This window comes from Rhinopithecus bieti, unplaced genomic scaffold (assembly GCF_001698545.2).
Source record: "Rhinopithecus bieti isolate Rb0 unplaced genomic scaffold, ASM169854v2 scaffold_11933, whole genome shotgun sequence".
Classification (NCBI taxonomy): Eukaryota; Metazoa; Chordata; class Mammalia; order Primates; family Cercopithecidae; genus Rhinopithecus; species Rhinopithecus bieti.
Window position 1 is genome coordinate 618375 of NW_016806995.1, and position 23832 is coordinate 642206.

General features: G+C 51.6%; 1 protein-coding gene across 1 annotated transcript in view; it reads left to right on the forward strand.

Annotated features, from left to right (window-relative positions):
- TRPV4 (transient receptor potential cation channel subfamily V member 4) overlaps positions 1-23832 on the forward strand; it is a 50491-nt gene that overhangs the window by 884 nt on the left and 25775 nt on the right. The window contains exon 2 of the mRNA XM_017879692.1: positions 17783-18199. Coding sequence (XP_017735181.1) covers positions 17814-18199 — 386 coding nt within the window. The 5' untranslated portion in view covers positions 17783-17813. The remainder of the gene's footprint in view (positions 1-17782; positions 18200-23832) is intronic.

The window sequence follows — 23832 nt, forward strand, 5'->3', positions numbered from 1 at the left end:
TCCTAGGGCCAGCTGTGCACACAGGGCCTGGTGCTCACGGAGTGTTTGGGAAGTGGCAGGGCAGAGGTGGGTCCTGTGGCTTTTCTGTCTCAGCTTCTAAAACAAGGGCCTCTGCTGGGGGCAGGGGGGCCGTGAACCCCTGAAATGCTAGGCAGATACCCTGTGGGAGCTTTGTTCTGGGATGCTAAGAACTGCTTGAGGATTTAAGCTTTGCCACTTTGGCTCCAGAGCAAGGGCAGAGGGTAACTCGGGGCTGGCTCCTGAGGAGGGTGACGAGGTGGGCTTTTGGGGCAGCAAGGGTAGAAAGGTCAGGCCTGGGTCATTTGCGAGGCTGAGTGGGTCTGTGTGGGGCCCGGGGTGTGCTCTGCAGTCCCCTGCTGTGTGCCCTTGGCCTAGTCCCCTAGCTGTCTGAGCCTCTGTGTTCTCTCCTCTGTAATACTGGGGTGCCTGAGGGCAAGCCCCCAGGGCTGTCATGAGGACCGATGACCTTCCAGGAACCTGGCACAGTCACTGTTGGCTGCCATCATTGTTTTACCAGTTGTTGTTGCCCCAAACATTTTCTTAACAAAGAGGGTGAAAAAGTCAATTGGCCATTTCCACATTTCTCTAGTTCATTCTGTTTGAAGAACGACAGGAACCAGAAAGCCTGGACACCCACCTTGATTGGTGAATTGCAGGGGGAAGGGGTCCCAGACACAAATGGCAAATGGCAGTCATAGTTCAGGGCGGTTCACTTTGTAAGACCGAGGTGGGGCTGTTTTGAAATGGAGGTAACCAGGGAATGGTTGTCTGAACAAAAAGGGTGTGATGCCCCCAGGAGGGATGTTTCACCTAAGCTCCTGTGAGGATGGCTGGGATTCCCCAGGTGAAACCCAGACACTTTATATCTGGGGAAGGGGCTGTGGAGGTTCCTCCTGCCTCATCTGGTGCCAGCCGGGCCTCTGCCACGTACTCCCTCCTCCAGCAAATGCTCTCTGCAAGCTCACCCATGCCAGCTCTGGACTGGGCACTGGAGCACTGAGATGCTTCGAATCCCAGCCTCACTCTAGCCTGAGGGGTGTGAAGGGAAGAAGGATTTTCCCTTGTGGCCCTGGGGAGGAGCTCCCACACCTGACTTGTGGGCATCTAGCAAGGTGTGCATGGATGGCCAACGCTTAGTAAATGTATGCTGTGGAATGGATGGGGTCAGGGGAGAATGCTGTAGGGTAGGAGGACTGGCCCAGGAAGGACCCATGAGGGCTTGGTCAAGGTAGTGTGTGAACCGCACCTTGAAGAATAAACGCAGAAGTAGAGGAAAGGGTATTCAGGCAAAGAGAATGGCACTAGCAGAGACATGACTTTTACCTCTTACCAGGTGGCTACACCTGGGGTTTATAGAGCAGAGAAATCCTTCTGTTTGTCTGGAGTTTGTGACGTGACTGGAAAGGGTGAGGGATCAGACAGGCAGGGGCTAAGTCAGACCCAGAGGCCCAGAAGTCCCGCCTGGGAGTGACATGGTTGTTTGTGTGTTCTAGAAAGGTCCCTTTGGCTGCAGAGTGGGAAAGACTGGAGGAGCTCAGAGAGGCCGGCCCCAAGGCTGGGGAAGTCATCCAAGCTCCGAGTGGAGAGGGGCAGCTGGAAGGAGATGTAGGAGGGAAGGAAACACACAAGACTGAGCCTCATGTGCCTGGCACATAGTAGGTGCTCAGTCAGTATCTATGGCATGTTTGTCTGAACAAATACTTCTGAGTTGGTCAAAGTCCTCTGAGTTCCTTCCTCTGTTCCTAGGGGGATGGGGTCCACATGAAGTGGGTATCTCTACCCCATGCAGGCCCTTGACCCTGCTGTCTGCCTCAGTTTCCCCCATTTGACTTTGGGAAAGACACTCTAGTCCGTTCTCTAAATTATAGGGACCCAGGTAACAGCTCCTCTTGTCACAGGTAGAGTCCGGGGAGTCGAGGAAACTTTTATTTTATGCCAGTGGGCCCTCTGGAATGCTCTGCATCACCAATTTGGAGCAGAATTCACCTGTTAAAGATTAATTCATATCTCTTGAGATAACTCGTGGTCTTAGGCCCTGTGGCTGCTGTTCTGAACTCTGGGTATAAGGTTCTGTCTGGCTTTAGCCAACCCTGCATTGCATTAACAATTATTATGATGGTAGCAAGCCTTTATTGAGCACTTACTGTGTGCCAAGCATTGAGTCAAGCACTCTCAGCATATTTGGATACAAAACTATTTTCGTCCCCATTTTTCAGAGGGCGGAATGAGGTCTGGAGGGTGAAGTCGCTTGCTTAGGTTCTCTCAGCTGAGAAGGGGCAGAGCTGGGACCTGAATCCCATTTGTCCGATTGCAAATCCATTCCTTCACCTGTAAGGTGGCCCATCCCCATTTGTCTGGACCCTCCCTGGGGTGCCTGGGGTCATGGGGGAGCTACCAGAGATAGGAACCTGAATTGGCCGGGTGCAGTGGCATACACCCATAATCCCAACACTTTGGGAGACCGAGGTGGGTGGACTGGTCAAGCCCGGGAGTTCGGGACCAGCCGGGCAACATGTTGAAATCCCATCTCTAGAAAAAATACAAAAATTAGCCGAACGTGGTAGCATGCACCTGTAGTGCCAGCTACTTGAGAGGCTGAGGTGGGAGGATCGCTTAAGCCCAGGAGTCAGAGGTTGCAGTGAACTGCGATTGTACCACTGCACTCCAGAGCGAGAGATCCTTTCTCAAAACAAAGAACCTGAATTGCACAGATAGGCCTGGGCTTAAACTGCATCCGCATGTTTGAGACAGGCCTGCTGTTCCCCCTGGAGGAGCTTGGGGAAGCCACCTGGCCTCTCTGGGCTTCCATTTCCTCCTCTGTCAAAGGGACTCTCGTCCCTCTTTGCAGGGATGATCCAAGGCAGCTGGATGGGGCTCTGAAGCACAGCTCTTCTGCCTCAGACTGTGTCGGCTCCCCTTGTCCCCAGGCCCATTCCAGGGCATGTTTTCTTCCAGCTCGTCCCCCGGACATCCTCAGAGAGCCCCTCCATGCCAGGTGGGTGGGTGGAAGGTATTGGGGGCAAAGCTAGACTTGCATTTGGGCAAATAATGATATGTTTTCAGCAATGAAATATTTATGAGCATGGACTCAGTGCCAGGAGCTGTCAACTTTTTTTACTTTCTTGATTTAATGCTTAAAAACTAGGGCTGGAGCCCAGCTGCCCAGGTTCAAATCCCAGCTTCCAATAAGTTCCATTATTCCTTTGGCCTCAGTTTCCTCATCTGGACAAAGGGGATAAGGTAATGCCTGCCTTGCTGGGAGGTTGTGGACAGTCTTCAGCACAACCTCTAGTATTTAGTTTAAAACTAGCATCTATTGCCTGATGTTCACTTTTTATTTTCATTTATTATTTTTAGAGACAGGGTCTCAGTCTGTTGCCCAGGCTAGAATGCAGTGGTGTGATCATAGCTCACAGCAGCCTCGAACTCCTGGGCTCAAGTGATCCTCCTACCTCAGTCTCCCAAGTAGTTGGGACACACCCAGCTAATTAAATTTTTTTTTCAGAGACAGGGGTCTCCCTATGTTGCCCAGGCTGGGCTCAAATTCCAGAGCTCAAGTGATCCTCCTGCCTTGGCCTCCCAAAGTGCTCAGATTACAGGCCTGAGGGCTGATTGCATTTTGATGGTGTCACAGCTTCCCCACTGTGGGGGGTGGGCAAGGGCAGGAATGCCAAGCCCCATTCTACAGCTGAGGAAACCGAGACTCAGAGAGGAAGCAGTTTACTTAGGGATGCCCAGCTGGCTCATGACAGAACTGGAGCTGGAAGCCAGATCTGAGTGACACTGGTGTCCTTGGGTCCATGAAAAGCCCAGTGGTCAGCTTAGCTTCTTGCCTGGAAAGCTATGGTAGGCTCACCCATCTTGGCATCTGAGCCACCTCAGCTAACCTCCCAGCTCTGCCAGTTGCTGCTCTGTGACCTCGGGAAGTGGCTTAACCTCTCTGTTCCTGGGCTTTGCTGAGGTCAGAGCTCTGCCAACTTGAGGAAGGATTTGGGTTATTCTGGCTGCCGCTCTTGTCCTGGCCTGGGTTCCTTCTGCCTTGGGTGCCATTGGATCCTATGAGCTGGCACCCCAGTGGCTGGACAGGAATGAGGAAGGGACAAGGCCTCACTTTCAATGTGACTCTGACTTCCTTCCCACCCTTAGCCCCTTCCTGACCACTGGTTTCCTCTTTTTGCCCTGAGCCCTGGCCACTGCTGGCGGTGTGACTCCAAGAAGGTCACATCACCTCTGTGAGCATGTGTCCTCATCGGCGAGGGAGGATCACATGAGACCACGCCAGGTGCACAGGAAGCCCTTGCAGGTCTCCAGATGAGGTCAGGGTGTTGGGAAGGCCACAGAAGGAGGCGGGGGCTCAGGGGACAGACAGGCGGGCCATTGACCAAACAGGAATATCCTTCTATTTCTTTGGTTAGTGAGTAACAGCTGCCGCTCCTGTCCACCCACCCTGCCCCTTGCACAAAGAGCTCCTCAGTCTCACCGGGCGCCCGTTTTCCCCCAAGGGTGGAGTAGCCTGGGTTCCACTCGCTTGACCGAGTGGGCTGGCCAGCTTCTGGGACCGTTGCCTCTGTGTGTGTGTGTGTGTGTATTGATGTGCATGTGTATGTGTGTATGTATGTCTATGTGTGTATATGTGTATATGTATGTGTACAGTATGTGTATGTGCGTACATGTATATGTGTGCATGTATATGTGCATGTGTGTGCATATGTGTATGTATATACATGTGTATGTGTATATGTGAATGTCTGTGTGTGCATGTGTGTGCATGTGTGCATGTATGTGTTTGTGTATATATGTATGTGTGTATTGTATGTATGTGTATATGTGTATTGTGTGTATGTGTATATGTGTGTAATGTGCATATGTATGTGTGTGTATAGTATGTGTGTATGTATGCGTATATGTGTGTAATGTATGTATGTGTGTGTACTGTATGTATGTATGTGTATGTGTATTGTGTGTATGTGTATGTGTGTGTAGTGTATGTGTATATGTGTGTAATGTGTGTATGTGTGTGTGTATTGTGTGTACGTGTGTGTTTATGGAGGGTGGGCTCCGTGGGCTTTGGGCTGAGACCTCAGCAGGTGAGGGTGGGACAGGGGGCATGGGGCTGACTGACCCATGGGTCTAGCTCACTCCTGTCCCCCCTTGGCACACAGGAGGGGCTCAGGAATACTTGTAGATAGAGTGAAGGGATGAATGAAGGAAGGAATAAGTGACTGGACGAGCCAGCCAGGCAGGGCATCAGAAGGAAGCACCTGCTGAGATACAGGCTCTGGCTCTGAGACCAAGTTTGCATAAGTGAGTGTCCTGGTCTTGTTGAGCCTCAGTTTCATCATCTATAAAATGGGCTCACGATAGTTGTCCTCATGAGAGGTATTGGTCTCATAGGCCAGAAAGCCCCACATATAGTAGGTGCTCAGTAAGCTGTCTGTTAAAAGATGGAAGGGAGGAAGCGAATTAGTTAGTTGGGCAGAGGTTCACTTTGGGGACCTGTCTGCTCTGGAGAGAATGACTAAGCCCGTCTTTTACTCCTTCCCTCTGTGTTCATTCATTCATTAATTCATTCATTCATCCAGCAAACACATCTTGAGCAGCTGCTATATGCCAGGCCCTGTTCCAGGCATCTGGGCTCAGCAGTTAACAGCAGGGAGTCCCCTTGCCCTAGAGCTTTTGTCCGAGTGACATCATCCCCCACGCAGTGCTTTGCGGCCACATTGTGAGACTCTGATACCACAATGACAAGCAACCCAGCAGTGGAGACTGTGATGAGCTCCTTTCATAGGCGAGGAAACTGAAGCTCGGAGAGGTCAAGTGATCCGTCTGGGGCCACACAGTTACTAAATGGCAAAGCCAAGAGTCAGACTCCAAGCCTGTCACCACTGTGCCACCGTCCTGCTGCGTTCCAAGGGACATGGCGTTGAGAAGGGGGCTCCCAGGGAGAGGGCATGGTAGCCCCCAAAGGGGTGAATGAACTCAAATGGATTTAAAAGCAAATGGTTGGAATTTTATCCACATTCACTTCCTGTAGAGTGTGGCCTCAGTTAAATCTCATTCTTTCTGATCCTCTGTTTGTTCATCTGTGAAATGATAATAACACCTACCTCAAATGAGAGAGAAATGTGAAAGTGCTTAGCCTATGATTGGCATTGGAGAAACCTCCTTTCTCCCGGGACTGAGTTTGTACATCTGGGAATGGACACAATAATATTTCATCTCTATAGTTACTATTTGGATTAAAACAGATAGAAGGGGCCAGGAGCAGTGGTTCATGCCTATAATCACAACACTTTGGGAGGCCAAGGTGGGTGGATCATGTGAGCCCAGGCATTGGAGACGAGCCTGGGCAGTATAGTGAGACCCCATCTCTACAAAAAATACATTTTAAAAGTAGGCATGGTGGCTGGGCGCAGTGGCTCACGCCTGCAATCCCAGCATGTTTGGAGGCCGAGGTGGGCGGATCATGAGGTCAAGAGATCAAGACCACAGTGAAACCCCGTCTCTACTAAAAAAAAAATACAAAAAATTAGCCGGGTGTGGTGGCGGGCGCCTGTAGTCCCAGCTACTCAGGAGGCTGAGGCAGGAGAATGGCGTGAACCCAGGAGGCAGAGCTTGCAGTGAGCCGAGATCGTATCACTGCACTCCAGCCTGGGTGACAGAGCGAGACATCATCTCAAAAAAAAAAAGTAGGTAGGCATGGTGGTACATGCCTGTGGTCCCAGCTTCTGGGGAGGCTGAGGTGGGAGGATTGCTTGAGCCTGGGAGGTCAAGGCTGCAGTGAGCCATGATTGTGCCACTGCACTCCAGCCTGGATAACAGAGACATACCCTGTCTCAAAACAAAAACCAACCAAGTGGGAGGTGCTGTGTGAAATGTGCCATGGAGGGTAGGCATTACTGATGGTAGCATTGCAGGCATTAGCCTCAGTCGTAATTCCAAGCAGTTAACCCCTGAGGCAGCGGCCTACTGTTGGCACAGACTGGTGTTGAGGTGGGCTGGGACAGAGGAAGGATCTCAGACTGGTTTTCTGCTGCCTCAGGCTCCCTTCCCCGACTCCCACCCCATCCATTCATCATGGGCGCCTGCCCTCTTCCCCCTTCTCTGATTTGGCAAACTCGGGACTTTTGCACCTGGAAGTGGGGTAGAGGAATGTATGCATGGACGAGTGTCCTGTCCCTTCTGGTCCTCAGTCTCCCAGCTGGGAAGCAGCCCTTGTCCTGACAGCCTTCCAAAGGTGATGGAAGATGAAAATGAGGTGGCAAGGAAACCCTTTCCAAAGGTGAGGTCTGTGCAGTCACAAGCCCTGGTTTTGGAGCCGGGAAGTCTGGGTTCCAGTGCCTGCTCAGTTCTGACCTCCCTGGACCTCGATGTCATCATCCCCCACCCCCACTGTAAACTCAGGGAATGTTAGCAAGAATGGCAAAGCAGCTGCTATTCATTGAACACTTCGTGTTTGCCAGGCACTGCGCTGAAGGCTTGAATTATCACATTTAATCCTCACAATAGCCCTTTGGGGTAGGAGCTGTTATTTTATTTTTTAATATTTTAAAAAATAAATAAATTTATTTTTTGTAGAGATGGAATCTCACCATGTTGCCCAGGCTGGTCTCGAACTGGGCTCAAGTGATCCTCCCACCTTGGCCTCCCAAAGTGTTGGGATTACAGGTGTGAGCCACTGCACCCAGCCTTATTTTTTAGTTTAAAGCATTAATGTACAGTACACCAAATAACTATGGAGCAAAACGGCTTAACCCCACCCAGGTCTTAGTAATTATTACCCCCATTTTACAGATAAAAGAGAAGGCAAGCCTAAGGTTTTGTTTTGTTTTGTTTTAAGATGGAGTCTCTTGTCGCCCATGCTGGAGTGCAGTGGCGCTCTCTCAGCTCACTGCAACCTCTGCCTCCTGGGTTCAAGTGATTCTCATGCCTCAGCCTCCCAAGTAGCTGGGATTACAGGTGCCCGCCACCACACCCAGCTAATTTTTGTATTTTTAGTAGAGATGGAGTTTCACCATGTTGGCCAGTCTGGTCTTGAGCTTCTGACCTCAAGTGATCCGCCCACCTCGGCCTCCCAAAATGCTGGGATTACAGGCATGAGCCACTGCACCCGGCTGGCTTAAGATTTTGGCGCCTCCCTCCTCCCGGGCTGGAGCTGGGTAGCATATTCTCAAGCACAGCTGGCTGAGAAGGTGGAATCCTGGGGCTATGCTCTGATGGGAGGGAAGCAAGATAAGGGAAGAAGGACCTGGAGCCTCCTGGGCTAGTGACTTTGTATCCTCGAGCCCCTACTATGTGCCAGACCCTGTTTGAAACCCTTTATGTGGCTGGGCGCGGTGGCTCACGCCTGTAATACCAGCATTTTGAGAGGCTGAAGCGGGCAGATCACCTGAGGTCAGGAGTTCGAGACCAGCCTGGCCAACATGGTGAAACCCCCATCTCTTCTAAAAATACAAAAATTAGCTGGCGCAGTGGCGGGCGCCTGTAATCCCAGTTACTAGGGAGGCTGAGGCAGGAGGATTGCTTGAACTTGGGAGACGGAGGTTGCAGTGAACCAAGATTGTGCCACTTACACTCTAACCTGGGTGACACAGCAAGATCCTGACACACACACACACACACACACACACACACACACACACACACACAGAAAGAAAGAAAAAAAAGAAACCCTTTATGTGTGCTTCATCCCCATGACATTCCCATGTTGCAACAAGGAAACTGAGGTTCTGGGAGGGAAGTGACCTGCCCGAGGTCACTAAGCCTGGAAGGGTCATTTAGATGTAATTCACATACTCATAACTCAGTCTTTTAAAACGTACAATTCGGTTGGTTTCTTACTATATTCAGAGTTGTACAGACATCAGCAGTATCTCATTCCAGAACATTTTCATCACCCCCGAAAAGGGACTCTGTACCCGTTAGCAGTCATCACTCTCCGCTCCCAGCCCCTTGGCAGCAACTCATCTGCTTTCTGTCTCTATGGATTTGCCTTTTCTGGCATTTCATATAAATGGAATCCTGCAATATGTGGCCTTTTGTTCCTGCAAGGTGCATGCTCTTAACCATTAAGCCACACAACCTCTTGGTGGCTCCTGCCCCGGGGCTGGGACCCTCAGAAATGACTTGGTCCCTGTGAAAGCTCAGAGAGGCATCTGTGTGTGCTGTCAGCCGGCATCCCTCCAGCCAAGGGCTTGCAGAATGACCAAATGACTGCCGTGGCCACACTGGCCTTGCCCTCCGTGGGGCCCGGTGAGTCACCCCAGACCTGCCCTGCCTGGGTGGTGTGAGTGCATGGGGTGGGGGCCCAAAAGGACACTGGAGCTCTGTCTGTCCTGGACAGGCGGCCACTGTGCAGCAAACAGGAAGCGGGCTGGGCCGAGACCTGCTAGGTAAATACAGGCTGGCCAGGGAAGGTGCTGGGCATGGCATGATGCCCCCCTACCCCTGCCGCCTGCCAAGGGCCTGGGAGTTGTGCGTAGCCTGGCAGGCAGTAGGTTTTGCCTGGCCAAGGAGCTGAGCTCCCAGTCAGCCGCCACTTCGAGGTGGCTACCAGAATCTACCTCCAAGGCTCTGGATCCAGCCGCTCTGCCTTCTCTAGGAGTCACTGCCTTCCTTGGTCCTCAGTCCTTTTGTTCATCTGTTCCCCTAATGATACTGATAAATAGTACACTGATAGCGAAGATTCCAACAGCAGCCATTGTTGACTGAAATGCGTGCTGTGTACCAGGCACCAGGCTCAGTGTTTTGCATGCTTTATTTCATTTAACCCTCACGACAGTTCCCTGGGGGTAGGTACTAGGATAATTGCCATTTTGCAGGTGAGGAAACCAAGGCATGGGAAGGCCAGGTGACTTGCCCAGAACTGGTGAACTGGTAGTTCACCAAGGACTGCGATCCACCCCCTACTCCATTCTTTCTAAAGCTCCTCCCTCCCAGAGTTCCCTTGTCTTTGTATAGTGTCCATCAAAGGCACCGGTCCTGGGGATGCATGGGTTCTAATCCTGCTTCCCCCTTTCTGGAGCAAAGCAATGCCAGACAAGTGACTTTGCCTCTCTGAACCTCAGTTTTCTTTTTTTTTGAGACGGAGTCTCGCTCTGTTGCCCAGGCTGGAGTGCAGTGGCTGAATCTTGGCTCACTGCAAGCCCTGCCTCCCGGGTTCACACCATTCTCCTGCCTCAGCCTCCCGAGTAGCTGGGACTACAGACACCCACCACCATGCCCGGCTAATTTTTTGTATTTTTAGTAGAGATAGGGTTTCACGGTGGTCTCGATCTGCCGGCCCTTGTGATCCGCCCACCTCGGCCTCCCAAAGTGCTGGGATTACAGGTGTGAGCCACTGCGCCCGGGCGAACCTCAGTTTTCTTACCTGGAAGGTGGGGAGTGGGTGGACAGGTTTGGGACTTTCTAGTAACAGCAAAGCTCAGAGTCCTTGTCTTCCTAGTACCTTCCTACCCACATGTGCCCTGCAAGACTGAGCTGGAATGGCAGGCACTCGCAGGTGTGTTTATTTGAGAGTACCACAGGAAGTGAGTGCCCCCCAAATTGGCCAAGGAGCCCCAGGACGGAGGGAGGTAGAAGCACACTGGGTCTGTCTGGGAGCCTGAGCACCTTCTCCATGGGCTCCTTCCTACACATGGATTCCTCCCCCACCCACCTCCCCGCTGCCCACCCACTCACCCATCTCTTCTTCCTGCTTTCCTTTTCCCTATGCCCCAGGCCACACCATTCCTCTGTGCACCCTGCACTTTTCCCTCCACACCTTTGTCCTTCACATCTCCTCTGCCCTTTATCATCCTCCTCCTCCTCCTCCTCCTCCTCCTCCTTCCAGCCTCCCCCACTCCCCATCAGTATTCCGGCTGCCCTTGCTCTGCAACCCCATCTGGAACTTTAGGTCCCTGGTCTTACAGCCTAAAATAAACCAAATATTCATTGACACCTCATTTTGCTTCAGCACCATGCTGAATGCTAGGGACATAGGGGACACAAAATAGTCCCTACCACATGGAACTAAAACTCTGGAGACGAAGAGAGAAGATGAATCACAGAATAATACATTGGCCAGGCGCGGTGGCTCACGTCTATAATCCCAACACTTTGCGAGGCTGAGGCGGGCGGATCACCTGAGGTCAGGAGTTCAAGACCAGACTGGCCAACATGGCAAAACCCTGTCTCTACTAAAAATACGAAAAATTAGCCGGGTGTGGTGGTGCATACCTGTAATCCCAGCTACTCGGGGAGGCTGAGGCACGAGAATTGCTTGAACCCAGGAGGCAGAAGTTGCAGTGAGCCGAGATCATGCCACTACACTCCAACCTGGGCAACGGAGCGAGACTCTCTTGGAAAAAAAAATATGTATATAGAAAAGTTTAATCGTGGAAAGTGCTGTAAAGGAAGGCACATGTTACTCTAAGAGTGAACAACAAGGGAAACAGGAGGGCTTTTCAGAGGAAGTACCCTTTAAGATGAGGCCTGAGGAGTAAGTGGGAACCAGCCAGCGAAGGGAAGGGCATTCCAGGCAGAGGGAACAGCCTGGGCAAAGGCCTGGAGGCAGGAAGAGCCATCTGCCTTCCCTCCCAGACTGTGAGTTCTCTGAGGTCCCACACTTTTATGTCTCCTCCGTGCCCTGCAAACAGGTGCCACTCCACTGATGCCTGGTGGAATGAATTGATTCCAGAAGGGAGGGAACCAGGAGAAACCAGCTCCCTGGAATCCTCCCCGCTGGGGTGGAGCAAGCTTGCATGCCCAAACTTGCCCCCAGATTTAAGCAGCTTTCCTTGGTCACGTAATCAGGAGGATGGGATTTGACAAATGTGTGCCAGGGTTTCCATGAGATCAGGCAAAGCCGCGGGTAACCCCGAGGATGGGCCCCTTTTTCCACCCTCCGCAAGTTGGGGCATGGAGATGGAGCCAGAGACCTCCACTGCCGTTGAATTCGGGATTCTCAGAGAGCAGGCATCTCTTATGCAATCTGCTGTGTGTTGAGGCTTTCTTTCTGCCAGGCACTTGACTCAACGTATATACCTCTCACAATGACCCTATTACGATCCCTTAATAGGGCAGCTGAGGAAAGTGAAGATCAGAGAGGTTGGGTAACTTCCTCAAGCTCACGCAGCGAATGAGCTGTGGGTCTGGGATCTGACCCTCTGGCCTGCCAGACGTCAAAATGCTCTCTCACTCTGTGCCTCACCAGCTCAGGGGGCCATGAGAACAGAAAGCCAGATTCCCAGAAAGCCTGGGGTCTGTCTAGGGCAGAAAGGAAGGCTTGGGGACCCTGGCTCAGCCCTGTATCTCATCACCCTACTCAGGACTCCTGTACCCCTTAACTTGCCCACTCCTGAGCCCTTCTGGTCTATGCAGTTCTTAACACCACCTGACATGACTCTGCTGCTTGGTTTGTCTAGTTTATTTTTTCCCCACCGGAAGGTCTGCCCCCAAAGGGATTGCTGTCTGTTTTGTTCACATCTGTGTCACTAGTACCTAGCACCAGTGCCTGGCACATAGTAGGTGCTCAGTAAAAGTGTGGAATAAATAAATAGGTAGCTGGCTTCTACTCCTGCCCCTTGGGCCCTTTCTAGAGGAAGATGCAGATTCTCTCTGTCCATCCTACACAACCGCCATCTCTGTGTGGACCACCATTTGGTATATATGTTCTAAAGAAGGGTTTGAATATAAATCTTCTTTTGAATATATAGGATTTAAAACCAACATGTTAAAAAACCGCTACTTTGGCCAGGCGCAGTGGCTCATGCCTGTAATTTCAGCACTTTGGGAGGCCAAGGCGGGTGGATCATTTGAGGTCAGGAGTTCAAGACCAGCCTGGCCAACATGTGAAACCCCATCTCTACTAAAAATACAAAAATTAGCCTAGTGGTGGTGGCGTGTTTCTGTAATCCCAGCTACTTGGGAGGCTGAGGCAGGAGAATCACTTGAGCCTGAGAGGCGGAGGTTGCAGTGAGCTGAGATTGTGCCACTGTACTCCAGTCTGGGCGACAGAGTGAGACCCTGTCTGAACAAACAAACAAACAAACAAACACCCGCTGCTCTGAATGAACGCTGTTGTGACCATGTCAGTGTGTGGGGATGTTCACAGTCATGCAGGAACATTCTTGGGTGCCTCCCTGATGCACACCTGGTGCAGCTGGGAGCTTCCCCACTGTGGAGGGGCTCCTGATAGGAGGCATTGTGAGCCTGTGCGGGAACGAAGGGCCTACCATGCCTGCTCATAGTTGGCACACACATGTGCACACGCACATGGAGGAAGGTGGGAAGAAATGTACATGACAGTCACACGCAGCGGAGACACACGTGGACTTACACCCAGGCTCTCAGCCTCTCTCCCTGCCTGCATCCCCCTCTTCCCTCCCTCCTAAAGCTGGCATGAGTTTGGAATGTGTAATAACAGCCTTCAGGGCAAATTAGAACAGGGAGTAAACTCTTTTTCTGACCACAGAGAACAGGGCAGTGTTTGGGGAGGGAATTGCCACAGAGCAGCAGAGCTGGATGTGTGTGTGTGTGGTGTGTGTGTGGGGGTGTGTGTGTGTGTACGTGTACGCATGCCTATGTGTATGTGTACACGTGAGCTGGTGCGTACACACCCCTGAGTGCTGTGATGTGGAAGGAGCCCAGGGCTAGGAGTCTGGAGGTTTTCTTCAAAGCCATTTGCTCCCTAGCTGGCCTCTCAGAGCTTCCATTTCCTTAGCTATAAAGTGGGAGCGATAGTCTAGCTTTGTCCAGGTTCTTCGGGAGATTAAATGAGAGAGGGGCTTGGTGGATTTTAGCACGGGCTATAAAATGCCAGGCTGTACTTCTGGCACGTGTGTGTGCATGTGTGTTTTGGGGAAGGGGAGTAAGGGAGAACAGGTAAATCAGGACCGTATCATAGTGCTGATGATGATGATTAAATATGACAAGATCCAACATTTATCAAGTATTTCTGAGGTGCCCAAGAAACACTTGACCTGCCTTATCTCCCAGAAGCCCTACAAGGGAGGTGCTATTATTGCAATCCCCATTTTACAGGTAGAGAAACTGAGGCTCATAGAGATAATAATGGGCAGGCAGTAATCATCCCTACCTCCTGGGGTGGTTGTGAAGCTTGAAGGAGACACTGTAAATGCTCAGGTGGCACCCTGGTACTCCATCACTAACCTGCTGTGTGACCTCAGGTAAGTCACTTAACCTCTCTGAGCCTCAGTTTCCTCATCTGTAAAATGAGAATGATTGCAATACCTACCTCCAGGGGAGATTTTCTCAACCTCAGTGTTGTTGACATTGTTGACTGGGTTATTCTGTGTGGTGTGGGGCTGTCTTTTGTATTGGAGGATGTTTAGTGCCATCTGGCATGGCGGATCCCAGCAAAGGCCCCTGTGCAGGCCCAGCGAGGTGGCCGAGCTCCCTGGTGGGGAGGCCTTCCCCCTCTCCTCCCTGATCAATCTGTTTGAGGGTGGGGATAGCTCCCTTTCACCCTCACCTGGCACCCAGGACATCCCCAGTGCATGGAGGGATTCAGCCCGGACTCTGCAGCCAGCTGCTCGCATTTCAGTCCTGGCTCTGTCACTAACCTGCTGTGTGACCTCAGGCAAGTCGCTTAGCCTCTCTGAGCCTCAGTTTCCTCATCTGTAGAATGGGAATGATTGCAGTACCTACCTCCAGGTCAAGTGTTCTCAGTCCCGGCGCTATTGACATTGTGGGCTGGGTCATTCTTTGTGGTGCGGGGCTGTCTTTTGCTTTGGAGGATGTTTAGTGCCATCCCTGGCCTTGACCTACCAGATGCCAGCAGTGCTCCCTCTCCTGTACAGTTGTGACAACAAAACATGTTATCAGATATTACCAAATGTCCTTAGGGGAGGAGCAGAACTGTCCCTGGTTGAGAATGACTGGTCTGGAGTCATGGCGAGGGGTAGATGAGGCCCCATGCTGGGCACAGCCTGAGCTATGTCATCAGGCGAGGATGGTGATTTAGTTCATAATTATTATTTCATCCTAATTAGAGTGCTAATCATGATCGTGGCATGACTTGCCCAAGGCCACACAGCGGCCAGACAGGTTGAGAGTTGCTGGGAGGGGATCTGAACCCAGGATTGGCTGGCACCAGAGCCCCCATTTTGGACTCCCCAGGAACCTGGAGTGCTGTCCAGGCTTAGGGGAGGGCTATCCTCCTGAGGGGAGGAGGGTGCAGGAATGATGGGGATGGAAGGACCTTCTTGGCTGCCTTCTCTGGCCTTGGGAGCTCCCTGGGGTGGGGTTGCATTAGCCCCTGGGGTGCCATGGTGAGAGGTGCAGTGGATAGAAGGGTATTGACGACACAGAGGGTGTGCCTGATGCCTTGTCTCCCCCGATCTCAGGGCCCCCAGTGAGGTGGGCAGGGCTGTGCTCAGGAGAGTCTAATCCGCCTCCCGCCAATGCCTGGGCCCCTGCAGATGCCCCTCCTGCCTCAGCAGCCCCCCGGCCCCCATTCCTGAAGAGCAAAGTCCAAACGCATGTGGCAGCCATGAGGGACTGGGATCCAGATCCCCCTCTCCTACGTGGCCAGTCAAAAGGACTTCATGTCTCCGGAGGTCCTACTAGGTGCTGGCACTGAGTAGGTGCCTCACATGCTGGAGAACCCTAGGAACAGGCGTGGTCACTCCGGTCTTACAGGTGGGAAAACCAAGGGGCAGAGAGAGGAAGTGGTTTGCCCATGGTCAAACAGCTAATGACCAGGGCCAAGACTGGAACTGGGTCGATCTGATTTCAGAACCTGGCCCCCTAACTTCTCTTTCTTCCTTTGGTTATAGTAACTGAAAACCCCACTCTATTTATTTATTTTTAGATGGAATCTTGCTCTGTCACCCAGGCTGGAGTACAATGGTGCCATCTTGGCTCACTGCAACCTCCACCTCCTGGGTTCAAGCAATTCTCCTGCCTCAGTCTCCTGAGTAGCTGGGATTACAGGCACATGCCACCATGCCCAGCTAATTTTTGTATTTTTTGTAGAGATGGGGTTTCGCCGTGTTGTCCAGGCTGGTCTCAAACTCCTGACTTCAAGTGATCCACCTGCCTTGGCCTCCCAAAGTGCTGGGATTACAGGCGTGAGCTGCTGCACCCAGCCAAAACCCCACTTTAATCCCAGAAATGGCACTGGATATACCTGACCTCACTTCCCGCTGCCTCCAACCCTGTGAAGAAGTGACTACAGTTGTATCCATTTTGCAGAGGAGGGAACTGAGGCTTGGGGAGCTCAAGTAACTTACCTAAGATCACACTACATGTAAATAGCAGAGCTGGGCTTAGAACCCAGGCCTGAATGACTCCAAAGGCCAGGCTGTATCTCCCTGTTGGTGTCCAGAGGGGAGCCCGCCCCTGGTGGGAGGTCTGACCCTCTGTGTCCTGCTGCGCCCACTAAGGGAGTCCTCTTGCTGTGTCCCCACCTCTCTGGTCCAAGCCTTCCCTCCTGGAAGCCACAGAACAAACAAGGTGGGAACTAGTTTATTTGTTTTTCTCCGTGTTGTATTGGGTGGGAAGGGTGAGATGTATAAGAGAGGGCTTTTCAGACATGCTCCTGCCTCCTGGGTGGGGTGCTAAGAGTTCCAGGAAACTCACCCTTGGTGCCCAGCCCCGCCTGGTTGGCACCATGCTACAGAGAATAGGGGGCTGACAGCCAACCAGTGGGGCCTTGCTCCTCCCTTGCCCTGGCTCCTGGCTAAGCACTGGACCCAGGAGCCAGAGAGATGTGGTTCAAGTCCAGCCCTTCTACCTGCAGGCTGTTTGCTGCCTTTGAAACCTGCTTCCTCATCTGAGAAATGGGAACAAATGACATCTTTGTCATAAAGTTGCTCATTTGTGTGAGGACTCAAGGATGAACAGATACATTTCCTGCCTCCTTGCGCCCACAGCCTGGGAATGAACCATCCTGTGAACAGCTGGGATAAAGCTTCCGAGGAGACGAGCACAGATCCCGGGAGCGAGTGTGTGCAGTCCAGGGAGGGCTTTCCAGAGGAGCCCAGTTGAGCTGGAACTGGGGAGTTCCAGTGGGGAGGAGTTAACCAGGCAGAGGTGCGGGGAGGAATCAGCACTTTGTGCTGTGGAGCAGAGTTGGTGCACTGGGGAAGTCAACTCAAGTCTTGGAGCCTCAGTTTCCTGTTCTGTAAAATGGGGATCATCACGACGGTGTTTGATGAGGAAACAGGACTGCCGGCCCACGCAGCAAGTCCACATGGATTTTCTGAGCCCTTCCTGTGCCTGAAGCCCACAGTTAATAGTTCTGCTTTAGCAGGTGCTTACCACGTGCCAGGCACTGCACTGCACTGGCCACTGGACTGCGTGTTCTACCCATGGGGCTTGGATATTCCCATCTTACAGATCAGGAAACTGAGGCTATGACTTGCTTAATGTCATGGAATGACTTAAGTGTGGAGCCTGGATTTGAACTTGGCTCTCTGGGGCTCCAAAGCTGGCTTTCTTGGTTAGCAGTAGGGTCTGGGATCCAAGTATAGGGTCCCAGCGTGACCCCGAAGTCCACCCTCTTTCAGCTAATGCCCAGGGTAGTTGGACCTGGGGCCAATTTGTGTTTCCAGGTTCCTGAAAGAGGCTCCTGTTGCAGTTCCCGCCTGAGGCTGGCGGCCAACCACATCTGGGAGTGGCCTCCCCACGCCCCTGTCATTACAACGGTGGCTTTGAAGCAGCTGACAGCACTGCTGCTTGTCTACGTGGGAGGGGGCTTCCTGGAGCCCCTGCCACTGGCCGGGTTTTGCCTGACTCCCTTTTCATTCCCTTGCAGGCTGAGCAGTGCACACAGGCCTGGGGCAGGCATGGCGGATTCCAGCGAAGGCCCCCGCGCGGGTCCCGGGGAGGTGGCTGAGCTCCCCGGGGATGAGAGTGGCACCCCAGGCGGGGAGGCTTTTCCTCTCTCCTCCCTGGCCAATCTGTTCGAGGGGGAGGATGGCTCCCCTTCACCCTCACAGGCTGATGCCAGTCGCCCTGCTGGCCTAGGCGATGGGCGACCAAATCTGCGCATGAAGTTCCAGGGTGCCTTCCGCAAGGGGGTGCCCAACCCCATCGATCTGCTGGAGTCCACCCTATATGAGTCCTCGGTGGTGCCTGGACCCAAGAAAGCACCCATGGACTCACTCTTTGACTATGGCACCTATCGTCACCACCCCAGTGACAACAAGAGGTGGAGGAAGAAGATCATAGAGTGAGTATTGTTAGATTCCTGGCCTGTGGTCTCCTCCTCTGTATCCATTCACCCATTCGTCATCCACTCTCTATCTATTATCCACATATTTGTCAATTCATCCATCCATCCATCTATCCATCTGTCCATCCCTCTATCCATCTGTCCATCCATCCATCCATCCATCCATCCATCCATCCATCCACCCCTCCATCCATCCATCGATCCAACCATCCATCCATCCATCCATCCATCCCATCCAACCATCCATACATCTATCCATCAATCTATTCATCTCTCCATCCATATATCATCCATCCATCCATCCATCTGTCCATCCATCCATCCATCATCCAGCTCTATCCATTATCCATCTATCCATCCACCATCATTCATCATCACTCCTCCGGATCTATTTCATTTATCCATCATCCCTTCCTCTATCATCTATTCATCTATCCATCATTATTCCCATTTGTCCTCTATCTACTATTCATCCATCTATCCTCTACTCATCATCCATCCATCCATTCATCCATCATCCTCCATCTGTCCATCTTTCATCATTATTCTATGTCCATCTTCCTTAATCCAGCTCCAATCCTGCTTCATCTATCTTCCACCATCATCCATTCATCCATCCATTACCCATCGATCCATATCCATCCATTCTATTATCCATCATCCATTCCTCTATCCATTTACTCTCTGTCCACTCTTCCATTGTACATTTGCTCTGTTTCATTCCAGTTCATCCATTCATTCACTCCGATTACTCATCACCCCTCCACCGCACTCATTATACAATTATTTACTATCTAACTTCATTCAGTCATCTGCTTTTTTTTTTTTCTTTTTGGAGATGGAGTTGCTGTTGCCAGACTGGAGTGCAGTGGTGTGTGATTTGGCTCACTAAAACTCCACCCTCCTGGGTCAAGCATTCTTCCTCTCAGCCTCCTGAGTAGCTGGGATTACAGACACCCACCACCACACCCAGCTAATTTTTTTTTTTTATTTTAGTAGAGACAGGTTTTCACCTATCTTGGCAGTGCTGGGTCTTGACTCCTTGACGATGTGATCCACCTGCCTTGGCCTCCAAAAGTGCTGGGATTATAGGTGTGAGCCACCGGCACCAGCCTCATCTGCTTTTTTTATTGACCTACATATCTACTACTCATCTGTCCCATTCATGTACTTGTCTGTCCTCTCTTCACCTACCACATCCAGCTTCCATTTGTTTATCTTATTTATACATCTGTTCATCCATCATCATTTATCCATCTACCATCTCATTCATTTCACCAGATGCCCATCTTTCCACTTTTTGTCCCTGTCCAATCTATCCATCCATTATCCACTCATTAAATATCTATCTGCTATCTACCCATCTTCAGCCATCTGTCCAGCCATACACCCATATAACCAACCTTCCATTCATCTACCATTTTCTCATCTGAATGTCATTCCATCCTCTCACCTACCCACTGTTTCTATTCATCTAGCCATTCAGCTATCAAACTGTTCATTCATTCATTCATTCCATTTCTCATGCTTGATTGCTCACCTGCCTGCCTTCTGTCTTTCCTTCCCCTCCTTCTCTCTTCTAACCACCAGTTTATTCACCCAACTCTCTGTCCATCCATTTGTCCATTTGTTCCTTTGTTTGCTTAGTCACTGATTCATTTATTCATTTGCTCATCTTTTCTTTCATTTTTGCATCTATTCATCCATCCATCTCCCTACCTTCTCTTCCTGGCACACATCCAGCTGCCCCTCCTGGGTTTTCTTCAAGCATCACCTCCATTCCTGGCCATCCAGTGGCTTTCCTGAGGCTTAGAAAGAGCTGGAAACCCCAAAGCATTCACCCTTTCTTTCCCATAATGGCAGCCTTGCTGAAAGAAAAGACAGTGGAGAGAAGCCCTGGATGGGGTGACAGCATGTGGCTCCTGTTATGTATTCCATGCCAGGCCTAGCTGGGGACAGGGAGCCTCCAGCCCACCTCGACCACCTTGTCTGGTCCCCATCCTCCCCCAGTGGGTTCTGCTGAACTGAATCTTGCAGCCCAGACTCTAGACTCAGAGGCATTTGCCTGGCATCTGCATGTGGTTTGTGTGGCACTCTGCAAACTCAGTCATCCCGGGTTCTGCTTCCAGCATGACCCTGTTGTCTGTCACCTGCAGACTCCCTGCTTTGTGAGGCTGAGCCCCCGCTCCTGGTCCTTTAGGAAGCCCAGAGACTTCCACAAGCTTTTGGCAGTTTGGGGAAGGGAGCAGGGCTTACAGTCTCCTAGCCAGCTCCTCCTGAGCCTCAGCAGGCACTGATGAACCATATCCTTTCCCAGCCCTGCTGTCCCTAATGTGCCCTGACTTGACCCTTTCCTCCGCTGCTCCGTGAAATCCCCTCTTGGTTGCCTGTGTGTGTGTCCTGGAGGATGGTCCTGAGGTCTGGAGATGACCTGGACTTGCCTGGTCTTCCTCTGTCCCCCTTGCTGGCCATGGATTCATTTATCTCTTGGATGGAGCCCATTCACCTTCGCAGCCCTTGCTTGGTCAAGAACTGCCCCCTTTATTTATTCACAGAGTCATTAATTCATTCAGTGGATGTTTCTTTTTCTTTTCTTTTCTTTTCTTTTCTTTTTTTTTTGAGACAGGGTCTTGCTCTGTCGCCCAGGCTGGAGTGCAGTGGCGCGATCTTGGCTCATTGCAACCTCCGCCTCCCAGGTTCAAGTGATTCTCCTGCCTCAGCCTCCCGGGTAGCTGGAACTACAGGTGTGCACCACCACACCCAGCTAATTTTTGTATTTTTAGTAGAGACAGGGTTTTACCATGTTGGCCAGGCTAATCTTGAACTACTGACCTCAAGTGATCTGTTCACCTCGGCCTCCCAAAGTGCTGGGATTACAGGCGTGAGCCACTGCGCCCAGCCAGTGGATGTTTCTTGAGTGCCCACTATCTGCCAGTCAGTGAGGTTGGCCCTGAGACTACTGGCTGAGCCAGACCAGATCCACCTCTACTCAGGCAACACTTTCAGTTTAGAGGGTGAGACAGGCAAGAAGCAAGTAGCTGAGCACATGGATATGCCATGTGAGTTGGGGGAGGTGCTGAAGTTAGAGAGTGGGTGGATATAAGAAAGGTAATCCGGGAAGGTTTCTTGGAGGAGTCAACATTCAAGCCTAAAGCTAAGGGTTGTGAAGGGGCAGCCACAGAGAGGGAGGGAAGGGTGTCCTAGGTGGAGAGAAATGTGAGTGCAAGGGCCTAAGGCTGGAGAGGCTCTGCAGATATGTTCAAGGAACAGGGCTTCACAGTTGTCTGTGTGCTGAAAAATCTGTACCACCTCTGCCCAGAGGTGGAAACTGACGGCCAGAGTAGCAGAGTGCCCAGGGTTCCCATCCTTCTGTCCCCAAGCCCTCCCAGATCCTGTTGAAAGCTAGTGGGCTCTGGATCTCCCCTTCGCCTCCTCCCTTGGGACCCCCTCCTGCAAGCCCTCCTACCCACCCCCACCCACCCCAGGAAGTCCAGGCTGGTGGAGGGAGTGGGGTGCTGCTGAGTCCTGAGGGCTGCCTCAGTGAGATCTGGCAGGGGCAGTATTCCTTTTTATTTTGGCTTAAAGGTCAAAGTTCAGGAAGAGGTATCGTAGTGGCTGCCTAATTGCCCTCATTAGAGGCTGTATCTATGCCTGTGCCCCTGTCAACAGGAGAGCACACTTCTTACCCTACTGTGGATGCTAATGACCCGCTTTCCTAGCACCTGCCCTGAGATGGAAAATCTCAACCCCCGGCAAAGTGGAAAGGAAGAGAATGGCTGTCCCCTTCTCATGGCAAGACAGGCTGGGTACAGCCAGATGCTGGCTTTGTCCAACCTTGCAACCCTGTCCCACCTGCTTCCACAACCTGCCCTGGCCTCAGTTTCCCCAACTGCATTCCCCCTTCCCCTCTGGCCCTGCTGCCTCTTGTTAGGGTTTTCTCTCTTCCCCTGCTCTCCCCTATTCTCCTTCCCAGACCCTGTGCCTCCATCTGTCTCCTCTTTAGCCTCTTATTCATTGAACAGTCTTACTGCATCCCAAGATGTGCCAGGCACTGGGCCAGGTAAGAACGTGACAGAGAGAGCATTCCTGCCTCATGGTGGCCCTGAGCTAGCTCTTCTCTCCCAGAACCTAGCATATAAAAGGTGCCAAAATAATGCTTGTTGAATGACTGAATGAATGTCTCCAAGCCTCCTTCTCTTAGTGTCTGTTTCCTTCCTTTCTTTCTCCATCTCTTCTCTTCCCAACCCTCTCTGTGCCACGCCCTTCCTCCATCTGCCTCTGTAGCTCCACATCTCTCCCATGCACATACAAGATCCAGACACACAGTAGGCACTCATTAATAATGGTAATATCAACTAACATTTACTGAGTGCTTACTGTGTGGTGGGCCATGAGCAAGTACATATGAGCATGGCCTCATTTGTCTCAAATATTTGCTGAATGAATAAATTAATGGGTTAGTTATGGAATGAATGGATTAAATGCCTCATCTTTTAGTCTGCTGTTTCTTTATTTTCTCTTTCTTTTTGTCTCTTTCAGTCTCTCTGCCTTAGTAAGTACTCAATAAATGACTAATACATGAGTGGGTGGATGGGCAGTTTGATGGATGGATGGATGGGTGGGGTGGATGGGTGGATTGATGAGTGGGTGGATGAATGAATGAGTAATGAATGGATGGGTGGATAGATGGAGGAGTGAGTGGATGGGTAGATGAATGAATGAGGGATGGATGGGTGGATGGGTGGATGGGTGGGTGGGTGGATGTGTGGATGGATGGATGAGTGATGGATGGATGGGTGGGTGGATGGATAGATGGATGGATGAGTGGGTGGATGGATGGATGACTGAGGGATGGATGGATGAGGGATGGATGGATGGATGAGTGATGGATGGATGGATGAGTGGGTGGATGGATGGATAAGTGATGTATGGATGGATGAATGAGTGATGGATGGATGATGAGTGGGCAGGTGGGTGGGTGGATGCTGAGTGGGTGAATGTATGGATGAGTGATGGATGGATGGATGGGCAGGTGGGTGGATGGGTGGATGAATGGATGGATGGGTGGGTGGGTGGATGGGTAGATGGATGGATGAGTGATGGATGGATGGATGAGTGGGTGGATGGGTGGATGGATGGATGAGTGATGAATGGATGGATGGGTAGGTAGGTGGATGGGTGAATGGTGGGTGGGGGGATGGATGGATGGATGAGTGGGTGGATGGATGGATGGATAAGTGATGGATGGATGGGTGGATAGATGGAAGAGTGGGTGGATGGATAGATGGATGGATGGATGAGTGATGGATGGATGGATGGGTGAGTGGATAGATGGAGGAGTGGGTGGATGGGTAGATGGATGGATGAGGGATGGATGGATGGATAGGTGGGTGGATGGGTAGATGGATGGATGAGTGATGGATGGATGGATGGGTGGATAGATGGATGAGAGGGGGGATGGGTAGATGGATGGATGAGGGATGGATGGATGGATAGGTGGGTGGATGGGTAGATGGATGGATGAGTGATGGATGGATGGATGGGTGGATAGATGGATGAGAGGGGGGATGGGTAGATGGATGGATGAGGGATGGATGGATGGAAGGATGGATGGATGGATGGATAGATGG